The sequence below is a fragment of the Miniopterus natalensis genome, chromosome 3, assembly GCF_054644295.1.
Source record: "Miniopterus natalensis isolate mMinNat1 chromosome 3, mMinNat1.hap1, whole genome shotgun sequence".
NCBI classification, from domain to species: Eukaryota; Metazoa; Chordata; class Mammalia; order Chiroptera; family Miniopteridae; genus Miniopterus; species Miniopterus natalensis.
Window position 1 is genome coordinate 43,474,256 of NC_142083.1, and position 13,686 is coordinate 43,487,941.

The window sequence follows — 13,686 nt, forward strand, 5'->3', positions numbered from 1 at the left end:
TGAAGAGATATGAAGAGGGAATCATGAATTTGATCAAAGCAGACTATGCAAGTAGAGATTTCGAACTCTGAATATTTATTTTTTTTCATTACAATGGTGACTTGTTACCTTCAATCAATTCAGATTATCTTCATTTCACTCCACTAGTATCATAAGCTAAAAAAAATCACCCTGGTCATTCATAAGACAATGAAAATGAAGCACAAAGCATTTAAAGTCTCAAGGTTTGTAAATGCAAAAGTTAAATTTAAAATGTTTTTCTCATGGCCAACATGAACAGCAAGTTCATGAAAAAGTCTTTTATATAGGGTGTTTTACTAAATTACTACTAAGAGTTTAATAGGCAGTAAAAATTGTGTTAAAGTTATTTCTGGTAACTCTTATATTCTATATTTTATGAATAATAGAACAATAATTTCAAACTATGGTAGGATAATTATGATAACAAATTTATAAAAATGTGTAAGAAAGTAAAACAAACATTTAATTTTTAACATTTTGGGAACACAAGGAATATGGGACCAAGAAGATGAATATGTTGGTGTTTGAAACTCAGGGTTTAATTAGCAAATCTCCTGGCAAACACCTTACAAATATCACCCATGCTCATCTGATGTTGACTATAAAGTGGTTTGCATTGGTTAGAGAGGAAAGTATGGGCTGTTCAGATCTGCAGAAAGTGTGAGCCTCCTGTTGCCCACAAAGTAAGGCATTCCCTATATCATGGGGAGATGTACCACATATGGCACCAATGGTATCGTGCTTAGATGGCACATTCCACATGTCTGTATATAACAGCTGAACACAGACAGTGAACTTAGTTGTTTGGGAAATTTCAGTATCATTCAGTATCATTTGGGAAATTGCAGTATAAGGACCATGTGAAAATAAAAATTACCTTTTTGCCACCTATTTTGTTCAATATTCTTTCTTCTTCTATTAATCAATACTCTGCATCTATCCAACACAGTTTTGTTTTTTTTAATTCAAGGTGATATGGAAATTGACTTAAATCAGATGTAATTTCCTGGATTCAGTACAGGAAAGAGAAAGGCAAATTGTGACTATAAAGATATGTTAGCTGCTATGATTGAAATATATGTCTGGCAGAGTGGGAAAAAAGAACACTGTAGACACTTCCATCTTTGGAGATAAAAAGCAGGAATTCCAGGAATCACTTTATAGAGAAAGGAATAAAGAAGCAAAATCTAAAGAAGCCTGGTAGATGTCAATAGATGAACCATGAAGTGCATATAGCTAAGCACGGGAGCAGAAAACCGCCAAATGAATTTGAGGATCAGCAAAAACTCCAGGCTAAGGAGGCCTTGGGTGCTGGAAGTCAAAGAGGAAGCAGCATAAAGGAAAGAAGAGAGATTCCTGATGCAGCTTCTTTTAAATGAGAGAACAGTTGCTACATGCTATATGGAATCATATATTCCATAGCTCCTAGAATCTGAAGTTAAGATCCAAAACACATCCTTTAAACCTAATAAGCAAGTAATATGCACTATATTAGTAAAAATGTGGTAAATGACTAAATAATTAGAGACTAAATATATTATTTTCAGTACAGAGGCATCATATCATTTTTACTTAATGCTAAGTGATTTTTTTAATGTAACTTTTTTTTTTAAACACACCCACCAATGTATGAAAGTTAACTTCTAATAAACAACTTAAAAGAAAACAGTAATTTTCCATCTAGGATTACTATTGTTGTTTTTTAGAGATAATCAGAAAAAGTAATGTATTAATATACAGATATAATTTGCCTTAGAGAGGTGTTTAATAAGGATGAGAGTGTATAGGGGAATGCAGCTTTTTTTTTCCCCTCAGGGAAAAAATAGGCTAACATTTTCTACTAGAATAGGCTAACAGTTTCTACTAGTAAAGATGGATTAGAATTTATACATATGTGTATGCATAAAGAATACATATGCATATGTAATTTGGGCTCTATAACTAGAAACAATCTAAAAATGAAAGAAAAACTACTTCTTAAATTTGGTGTTTTTAAAAATGGTTTTTGTGTCTCAAGGAACTCCAGGTGTCTATAAGTACCAAAAAAGTTTTCACACATATTGTATACAGGCTTTGGAGTGAAATAAATGACTAGTCTATTTTTTGCACCATTTTGAATTCTACTGTTCACTAAGTTTTAAGAATAAAACCCCACTATATGTGGAATTTATACTCCAGAGAAGTGAATTTGTAACATAATTTGCACTCACATAATTTTTTTTTGGTCCCACGTTTTCTACGCTATTATTTCTTTTTAAAATGCAAAAGTCAGATGGTCTTGTTTTGGGCTATTTTAAATTTTCTAACAGTGAAGAATCTAATAGCCACTTAGGAACTTTAACTGTTAAAAATGCTTATACATTTTACAATGAATAAATAATGCTTACTTATGAATTGCTACTAAAAGCAGGTACACTTCTGACCAAGACGGATAATGTGGTTCTGCCTCCCTATAGTTTAGAGACTTTCTGGGTCACATATTTCCCACTATCTTTCCTCATTTTTCTTCACTGTTCTTTTCTCTCCTTCCACCTACGAGGTTATTACTACCTGCAATTCCAACAACAAAATGCCCCACATCATCAAGCAAAAGTGCTTTCAAATTTTATTTATCTACTTTTAAATGTAACGTAAGCAGTACAAGCCCAGGCTATATGAGTCGATGAAAGGTACTGCTACAGTGCAGTCTAAGGACGACCTGCAGTAGGTCTCTGGGGCAATCCAGGCGTTTCCATTTTTACCCAGTGGTCCATGTGACTCCTGTGTACATTAAAGACTGAGAACTAGTATCTCTTCCTCCCACACACTCCGCGGCATACAGAAAAGAAACATATTAAGATCATATTCATATTTTCTAAAAAGCATAATAAATTATTTAAAAGAGAAAGATCAAAACCAGTTTTTCTCAGTGATAAAATACTGGCACTGAAGCTACTGGTAAATTAACTTTCAAAGGAAAATTATGGCTTTGCCTAGGTATACCCATCAAATTGATCAGCAGGGAATAATATAGACACGCAATACATAGTGTAACAGGGATTTCTCTCCTTTCATATTCTATATATTATGTTAAACTAGTTTTTTGTTTAACAAAAGTTCTACTAAATATAGGCTGTTTGTATATAGTAAAATATGATGGTTCAAATAAAATGGCTAGCAGATGATGTAAGACCAGATCACAAAAGCTGTATGGTTATGTTGACCCCGTTTACTTTTTTATATCTTTTTTTTTTTTTTCCTAATATGTCTTCATTGATTTCAGAGAGAGGAAAGGAGAGGGAGAGAGAGATAGAAACATCAATGATGAGAGAGTCATTGATCAGCCGCCTCCTGCACTCCCCCAACTGGGGATTGAGCCCTCAACCCGGGCATGTGCCCTGACCAAGAATCGAACCCCAATCTCCTGGATCCTAGGTTGACATTCAACCGCTGAGCCACACCTGGCTGGTCACTTTTTTATATCTTATATTGAGAGCATTTTGAAGTTAAGTGCTGTCTTTTTTCTAATGCCTAGAACACAGTGAAGGCATTTGTTCAGTACATGTTTGTTGAACAGATGAAAAATGAAGTTGGAAATACATTAAAACAAAATTACCTCAGAAATTTTTAAAAATATAATATTTCACTACATGTAGCTATAAAAGAAGAAAAATAACAGAAAATAATTCTTTAAAAATAAATAACAAATAGTCATCCTGGACCTAAGTTAGTTAGCCAAATACCCAGAAGGTTTAAATAAGTTTTTGCATTTTTATATGAGCTAACCCCAGACATATTCCCAGAACTGTGCAAAGCAGCTATTTCTAACATGTCTGTCAGAAAGAGAAATTGATATTCCACGGTGCTGATGAACCAGTGTTTAAGGTGCTGATTTATTAGTTGAAAAAAATTCATTTGAGGAAATAAAGATTAGAAAAATTTGAAGGGGGAAAAAAAAAGAACCCAATAGGTTTCTGTTTAACTGTATTCACTAGACCAACCCTGTAAATTTGAAACCAGCTACAAATTAACATTCATGCTGTCAATAATTGCACGCTGGGGGTGTACATTTAAAATAGTGATTTCAAACTTTATTTCATCAAGACAAGGAATAAAATGATATTGACTAATTAGTGCATGACTGTCATACACAGGAAAGGCTAGGCGAATACTGTGCTCATTTTCAGTGAGTATAAGCACAGTGCTCAAATGTTTTATTTGAAGGACTGATTATAAATCAAAAAATTAAATGACAAAGGAAATTAATAATGTTCAACACAGAAAATTTGGTACATGATTTGTCCTCCTAGAGTCTCTTAGATATGAATTTCCCTTAAGAAAGAAATAACCTTTTATGTTTTAGAAAAATAACTTAGAAAATAAGTTATTAAATAATACAATAACATAACTTATACTCTGAACATAATCACAAACATTACTGAATACCAATGGTGAGTTTTCAGTTTTCCTCCCATTATCTGCAAGATATCTTCATCTAATATGAAACCCTTTTTATTTACTTTCACTGTTACTTGCTAAGAGCTCATTATGATCCTCACACTAATAGCAAAACAATAATAATAACAGTAATCATAACACGCTGCCCTTAAAAGTAAAAGAAATAGTTAAATGTTCTACTTAGGTTGTTCAAGCTATATTTATCTACCTATAATCATGAGTTAGAAAGAACTTAAAACTCATCCATACTTTGAGAGGCATAATGATGCATAAGCAACAAACTGGGACAAACTGGAGTGAAATATCTGGACATGAACCTTTAATACAGGGTTTCTCAGAGGTATCATGGCAAAAGTGTGTTATTTGTAGTTTACTGAAACATGGCAGTCACTGAAGCTCACAAACACAATCTGCCAAACAGAAACCTCCATGCAAACTCATGACATCGTCTCTCAATTGCTCTGCAAAGTCTGTTCTAAATCTTAATTTCTAAAGTTTTATCATGACCTCAATTCCACTAATGCATTTCATAATAGTCAAGTAAAAAAGTGGTCTCTGGAATAATTCTTAGCAAATAGAATGCAACCACGTTCTTGGGGTCTATTTTAAATTGTAATTGAATATGCATTAGCCTACGATCGAAACTGCACAGATGTGCCATTTCCTTTACCTGGAATTCTCATTGCACATGTGGCTATAGATTAGAAAAATCACATGTAATTTAAGAAGCATATTCTTCAAATGTATGCAAATATAAATTCATAAAACAAGACAAAACTATCAGGTAACCACATGGAGTCATATAGATAAGAGAAATGTATATAGGTATGCAAAAATTCACAAGAAACACGAACAAAGAAAACATCTGAAGGAGATGTTGGCCCTGTTCCTAAAGTATGGAAGTCAAGCTGTTTGGCCACAAGTCAATGTTTAGTCCTATCAACTGCATGTAAGGCAGCCTCTATACATTGCACCTAATAATGTCCATCAAAGATTCCCATGCTAAAAATTACCTTGACACAAAGTATGCAGTAAACAGATACAACAGATCAGCGACCTAAACAAATCACGGTTCTGTAACAGCCCCTGTTCCGAGGGAATAGGCCAAATCTCATAGGGTGTATGAATCCTGGGGCACGCTAAATTCACACACTAAAGTGAACACATTTCTCCATCACCCTACACAGAAACCACGACTTTCTTCCTGCTGTTCCCTGGGCTTCCATCCGGCATCTTTGACCACGCTATTCCCTAGGCTTCCAGTTTCTGCTGAAAGCCATTTCTAAGGCCTACCTCAAAATCTATCTTCCCCATGAGGCTTTCTCATAACTAATTACTTCTTTCTCTGACTCCATTGTCTACTGGATTTTCCTTCTCTTTTGCACACATCAGTGACTTGTTAGCTTTTGTTTATGTGCTCATGCCCCACTCAAAGAAAGGAATAATCTTTTCACAGAAAACTGGTTTGAGCACATTTGTGCCCTCCTACTATGCAGTTTACTGTCTCACTTCAGCTAAGTGCTCAAAAAGCATTTGACTGAATGTAATATAAGGTGCTAGCATTGCTACCATCCTTTGTATCTTTGGGAAATCACTCAATATCCCAGTCTATCATCGTTTTCTCCAGTTTTAAAAAATAGCTGGCTGATGATAATAAATGAAAGCATATGTTGAAACATATTTAGCTACTGTAAAAACCCCTTTCTTTGATGTGCACTTTAAAATACTGTTATTTATAACCCACAAATTAAAAAAAAATAACCTTCTAAACACACTTTCCAATGGAATGTATGTTTTCCACAGTTTCAGAGTTGATAGCCAATTTGCACTCTTAACTAAATTATCCTTTCTTCTGTGACCATGAAGAAAAGTCACATTTGGGCTCTCACTGTGTTCTTTCTGAAACGACTGAACAGTCATTCTTTGGCAGTAACCTTGTCCCTATCCCATTTGTTACCTGAATCCATGACCATCTGTCATTTTCTGCAGCTGTCCAGGCATTTATAAGCCCCTTCTTATTAAGGCGAGCGTAGTAGGGATACCATTTCTGGAGTCCAAAAAGAGCTCGGTGGGTAGATGAAGCTGTGATTTGCTGATTTGATATGATTCCACCTTCAATTCCCAATGGGCCCGAGCATTCTGGGAACAAATCACACAAAAATGTGAGTGTTATTAGAAATAACCCATATTTGAAATGTGACAGTTAGATTTGATGAGACATATTTTTTAAATGATTTTGAATTGTACCATGGTGCCACTTAAGCTCCATGTACTTTACAGATGTGATGGATCACTACATAAAAGAAATATGTCTTGTTCCTCATGACACTCTTTTTTCTTTCTGAGTGTGGCATCTGAACAGACACTTCCCTTCTGCATTATGATTCTGCATTATGTACAATTATCTTTTGGTTGCTGATCATGTCAACAAAAGTGTAATGTCCTTAAAAGGCCTATCTCATATTTCATATTCCTAGGGAATAGCATGCCTCATAAATCATAAGTTCTCAATAAATATCTGTTGATCTATTATTTCTTTTCTAGCCTTCCTCTGAGTTTGTATCAAAATCATTTTCACACTGACTTATCACTTTTCAGTACTATAAATTTAACTTAAATTTTTATAACCAGTGTCAGTTATGATTCCACAAACAAAAAACAAGGTGGAAATCTGTCAACATTTAAAAACAGTATAATAATAACTTGTGATATGTTATAAATAATAGAAGATATGTTGACACATTATTTTGATAAAGTAAGCAGGTAAACTCTCTGACATTATACACAACTGTATGTATACCACTCAGTAAATCAAGATATTAAAATATTTATATTTCTAATTTTTTAATTTCAAAATTCACAACTACATATTGGGATTCTGCACTTCTATTTAACTTTCTTCTCTTATTTTTCTTTAAATTTGTATCTTGAAAATTTAAGAGAAATTTCCTAATAAAAATTTAAAATACTAAGATTAAAGCATAAAATACTCAAATGATATGTTCTCAGATAACAAACTTGTTTACATTTTAAAAACAGAACTGGGAGTCAACCCATCTAAAAATTATGTATATTTATATCACATATATTTGACTTTTATAATTATTTTATAAAATTTCACCAGATCGGACATTTATTTTAAATTCAGTTTTGAAAAAAGTCATAGGTAGTATTATAAATTATAAAAAATAACATCTAGTTTTCTTAATTTCATTAACATTTCATAAACTATACTCAACTTTTGCCAAATTAGATTTGTATAATAAATATAATAATCCTATTATAAAATACACTACAATAATTTGTCAGAATTTCTGAAAATATGAAAGGACCACACTGCCATGATTAAATGCCACTCTATAGAAGTCAACTCGGTCAGCATTTGCCACCAGCATAGTTTATAGATTTTAATTACTACTGAAGTCTGGCATTTGTCTGTAATTAAATACTTACATCATTTTGAGGTTAAAAATAGGAAAGAAAGAATTCTGCAGCTGGATTATAATATTTTCAAAATTTACAAAGATGTTTCTCATTGGTGACCATTTTTTCCATTAAGCATAAATATGTCTCTTTTTCCTATCCCATGAGTGAAGAATAAATAGCTCTAAGCACATGACTAACAATTCTCCAATTGCTTAAAAGCTTTTAAACACTGTATATAAAAAGGGTAAAAATCTGTGGATAAGTTATCATCTTAATCAGATTTTATTAGTAAAATGACATTAATACACCAAAAATTGCCTTTTTAAACTAATGATTAACAAAGCATTCACTTGCTAAGTTAAATTTAGATACTAAGATCCTTTCTAAAACATGTAATTAGAGAGTTTAGCACTTCATGAAGGTGTACTATATCACTTTGAAGTCATTAAATTAAGAAGCATCCATTTTTAGAATTTCAGTATTAGGACCCACAGATAATCGCCTGATTTTCACATTCCAAAATAATTAACATTGACAACTCAAATGCCGAGTCTTTGGATTCTTGCTTTACTTTCCATTTTATAAGATGTTTACAGACTTCATAAAAGCACTAAGACTTTCATTATGACACTTTGATTTTAAAGAACTTTAGGAGGCTGATTTTTTAGGAACATTGCCATGAGAGGAGTCTCGAGTATCCCTGTCCTTGATTTGTACAGTGTTTGGGTGGGAAAATGCAGCAGGCAGGAAGGCCATGCATTGCAGGCCAGGCAGTAGAATGGCAGAGCTAGAGTGTTAGCTTTGATTAATCAAACTGCATGACAGTCTTAGAAAGAACTCTATACTGTGTACTTCTAAAAACCTTATACTGAATTGGACACCTTCACTGAATTTGTAGCGATTTAAAAAGTGATCTGACCTCAAAACACACTGTTTAATAAGTCTACTTCATCAGTACTCTTAAGCAACTAACCTCCCCTTATTAACTTACATAGCAATAAACACAATGTCTGTGAGCATTATTATATAAGCCAAACACCAATAAATAATTTAAAAAATACATTTGCATAGATATTTTTACTCTGCGATAAAGCTCCCAATCTTTGTCATGTCCTCACTAGTCATTTATTCAACCAAAATACAATTTAAAAAAAAAAAATGACATGATATATATATATATGGCTTCACAGTTTACAAAGTATTTTCACAATAAGCTGTCTGGTGATGTCAAATATACAAATACTGTATTTCTGTACTCAGTATGCTTTTTAAAAAAGTATTTACAACCTTCATTTACATCCTGTACATGCCAATCAGCAAAACCCAGCAGAAGAAACCTGATGTGGTGGGGGTGGGGGCAGGGGGACGGTGTTTCTTGAATGAGGCATGAGGCCGGGAGGCATCAGCTTACTTCCTTACTGGTTAGTGCTCCTCAATTTTTTTCATTTTAAAAATCAGAGTTATGATAACACCTAATTCACCATTTGTGAGGAAATAAAAGGTAAAAGTGCTTTGCCTTTGTAACTACAAATTGTTAAAAAATAATGAGCTTGGTTCTGTAAGTTCACACGCATGTTTCTCTTTAGGGTTGAGGACACACTGGCCTTTAGCTCTGATGGAAGAAGTGCTGGGTCTTTAAACTGTTACTTCCTTAAATGCACATGGTGGCTTCTACAGAGGAAGAGCTCAATAATTATGTGTGAATATTGGTATCGGGGCCTTTTTTTCTAAACAGTAAACTAATAAGCAAATCAAAATCTCATACTTTATTTCACACTGGAAAGTTGTCAGTACAGCAAGCTTTCTCCACTAATCATCTGGACCACAACACAATGGATGTCATCATATTAAGAGGTTCAAAATCCAATTTCCTTTTGCCTGTGTTATCCACCTCCCCAACGGACTATTAAATTCAACAGTTATGACTACTAATGAAGGCGTTGCAATTTAGAATGCAAATAATTATATACCTAAGATTAAGTGACCTTAAGTGAACAATAAGAGCCTACAAAGAAAGATAATAGGGAGCTATACAGTGCTATCACCATCAAACAGAGAAGGGGAGGGTATGAAATACTACTTGATGAGAAACTTAATATTATGTGAGCATTCTCAAGTTTGAAAAGAGTATCCACATGTATTTCCTCGCATAATCAAAATAATATTTTAAGGAATAAAGCTTATCCTGACTATATAATAACTGAGGAAACTTGTGAGGAGGGAAGTTAAACTCGTAAAAGGTGAGTCTGGAATTTAAGCCAAAATGCTCTGCATCATAAACAGAAAATATCAACTGATAAAGCAAAGAGTTCGGCAATTCTTCACAGGCCGATTCTGGATCTGTCTCCTCTGCTGTTATTTGATGAGAGATGTACATACACACACTAAGAAAGAAGACAGGAGAATTAACATGAAGGAAACATAGAATATTGTTAGTGGCGTTTGGGATATAACAGGCTTTTCACACATTGGGATACATTAAAAAAGTAGGTGATAGTCTGTGGCAGTGAATCACAGAAGTAAATATTGAGGTATTATAGTGTCCCTATTAACCTATTACTGTTTAATATAAATAGGCTAATTCAGTCTTGAGTAATTTAATGACCTCTTATTATATGTCCATCTATCCATCAATCCATCTTTCCCCATATCGTCTATTCATTTATCTCAGTTTTGAAAAATACACATTTATTAAAGACCTACTATATATCGGGAACTTTTCTAGGTGGTGGAGATATGGGGATGACCAAGTCAGAAAAGGTCTCAAATCTCAAAATCATATTCTAGTGGAGAAACAAGCTATAAACAGACAAATAAATAAGAACATACCCTAAAGTGGCAAGTAATGAATAAGAGACGGTGAGGGTGTGTCAGTGATTGGTGATGGCCTTTCTGAGAAGTGACATTAAATATGATTACTGAGTGAGGGGCAGGAGTGGCACCTCTGCTGGGTTTACTGTACTGGTTTCCTCACAGAGCTTTCTGTCCAGTGAGAGAGACATACTCAGAAATAAAAACATTTTAATACAATATCTCATGGTGGGTGCACAGGATTCAATGGGAGAGTCAGGAAGGAATTGTAACCCAGCCTGGGGTTCAGGGAAGGCTGTGCTGGCAAACAGTGGGAGCCAGTGCAGTGAGGGAGGGAGGGGGGCTGAGCAGCCGGGAAGCAGCCTGGCCTGATTAGGGAAGTACAGGCAGGTCAGTGTTGGAGACCAAGATGGGTTGGTGGGGAATGGTCAAGGTGGGGCGAGGAAGTAGAGAAATCTAGATTACAGTGGTACCCCAGCTTTCAAACGCTTCAGAACTGGAACCGCCTTCCGGATCGGATCACATTCAAAAACCCAGGTTCCACTGTATTTTGCTGAAGAGCTTGCTGAGAGAACATGATTCATCCAGTGAAGGGCGTTGCTCAAGGATTCTAACTACAGCTACATTTTAATTTAATGTAGAGAATTCCTGCTATATTGTGGAGGGCAGATTTAAGAGAAGACAAAACTACTGCCAAATAGCAAGTTGCCACAATTGTCCAGGTGAAATATGATGTGGGTGTGAAAGAGATATGAGAAAGAGAAATAGTTCAAAGCTTATTTAAAAGGTAAAATTGTTTTTCAGAGCTAGTAATAATAAGATGTAGGGTGGAGGAAAGAAATGAAGTTTCTTCAGAGGTGACAGTCAGCAGAGACAGCGCTCCCTTTCATTGGGATTGGACATGTCTCAAAAATAACAGCATTGAATCTAAGTCCTCCCTTACAATTTTATCAAAAATTATTCTTGCTGCTGGATTGAACTTGGGAGGACCTGTTTTTGTCCCACCTGCTATAGCCATGCTGGACCTGGTGGGTTAGTCACATCAGTCAGGCTGCAGGGACAGAACTGAAAAGTGAAAACCTGCTTCTATGCTCAAGCCATATCCAGAACATCCCTGCTCCACAACTCATCCATGTGTATCATGTGTGTCCATCTATTGTCCCACAAAACGGGGAGCCCCTTTGGCAGGGATTACATCCCTCATAGTACCTAGCAGCAAGCCTCGAGCTTAGCAGACACCTAATAAATACTTACAGGAGAAATTAATTATGAGATAAATATGAAAGTTAAATAAACAGTAAAAATTACAGTTAACATGGTAATAGTCTATTTGAGTAACTCATTTTATAAATTAAAAATAATTTCACCTACTCTCGCAAGAGTACACTGATACAGATGCCTTTAGAAATCATCCGTATGCCGAGGGGAGAGGGAGAGCATTTCTTTAGTAATGAAAGAAACAAACCAACAGTCGCATGCATGGGTTACTTCTCTTTCAACCAGTTGCCACTCAGCCAGCAGGTATTTCTGAAATTGTCCACTGTTATCCCTAGAGTGGACCTGGTGGCAATGTGATCAGTGATGAATATGGCAGGAGACTACAGGGAGTCATTTCTGATCATTAGATCTGTGTTTATGCATCTTTGGTATTGTGCTTGCCTTTGTCAGGTTTAACAATAATCCTAGATGGAGTCCAATTAAAATCGATTGCCAGAGGCTTTTAGGCATCATTTACATAGTCAATTAAAATAAGTGCATTGCCTAAATTGCCCCAGCGGCCTGGAAATGCCTTCTGACCTGAGGCCCCCTGTTCAGACTGACTGAACAAGTGAGGGGTGTCACCTGGCAGGTTGAGCAAGAACAGCTGCTGGGGCGCAGCCTCCCTTGCCCTCCCCAGAGCACTTCTCCACTTTTGCCAAATCCCTGTGAGTAAAACAGCTTCAAAGTGAAGTCCTTCCCGCTCCGCAAACTCATCCTCTGGAGTGTGGCAAAGAATGGCGCCTGCGTTTTATTGATCTTGTGGCTGGACAAGTAGGCAGTGCCTCAAGATGTCTCACATTTTGCTCCTGAGTGTACTGATTAAGCCTTTCACGTAAGTGAAATGCGCGGCTGAATCCATAACAGGATACTGCTTTCATTTGCTCTATCTCAATATCCAGGCCTCTTCAGAATGAAAGGATTTCAAATTAAAGCCATGTAAGAAACAAATCTCCCTTAAACATCTCCTGTCCTCTCTTTCTCCAAGCAGCTCATCTTCTTACAGGACTGTGAGTCCTCTGCTGTGCTCAGCTTAGCATGATAATTGTGCTGAACACGAGGCTGGCGAACGGATTACTGATAATCTCCAATACTGCAGAAATTAATGCTGATTCAAGCAAAAACTTCTCTCTGTGCCACTTGGACAGCAGCCTTTCCTTTATTCCAAGCTTTTGTTTTATTTTAGAGTTGTCTTGAGACCAGGCTCTAATTCGGTGAGGGAGGAGGAATCAACATGATGGCGTAGGTCACAGCTGCACCCGCCGCCTCCCGCAACCACAAAATCACAACTAACATACAGAACCACCGTCACTCAGAGTCCCCTGAAATCTGGTTGGTTGGAAGCCCTACAACCAGGGAACTGAAAAAGCATAGAGACTGGTAGGAGGGGTGGAGACACCGACAGATTGGGGCTGAATCCCGGACATGAGGCGGGGGACCCACACCCGGTGCCGCGCTTTAAACCCGGGAGGACATCTCGGCCACGGAGGTTTCCCGAAGGAGGGAGGAGTCCCAGCCCCACAGCAGGCCCCCAGCCCAGGGCTCCAGGGCCAGGAAGAGACGTCCCCACAACTCTGGCTGTGAAACCAGCAGGGGCTGTCCCTGAGGGTCACGGAGGCTGCGGGAGCCCCAGCGGCTCCTCTTAAAGGGCCCGGCACGGACTCACTCGGACGCTCCCTCTGAGCCCAGCGCCGGGCAGCAGCCTGAAAGGACCCGGGACACTCGGGGAGGAAC

General features: G+C 36.5%; 1 protein-coding gene across 1 annotated transcript in view; it reads right to left on the reverse strand.

The window, feature by feature from the left end:
• The window catches only part of EDIL3 (EGF like and discoidin domains 3), a 357,017-nt gene that overhangs the window by 118,866 nt on the left and 224,465 nt on the right, over positions 1 to 13,686 (reverse strand). Inside the window, exon 6 of the mRNA XM_016210330.2 lies at positions 6,416 to 6,597. Within this exon, the coding sequence (XP_016065816.1) occupies positions 6,416 to 6,597 (182 nt within the window). The remainder of the gene's footprint in view (positions 1 to 6,415; positions 6,598 to 13,686) is intronic.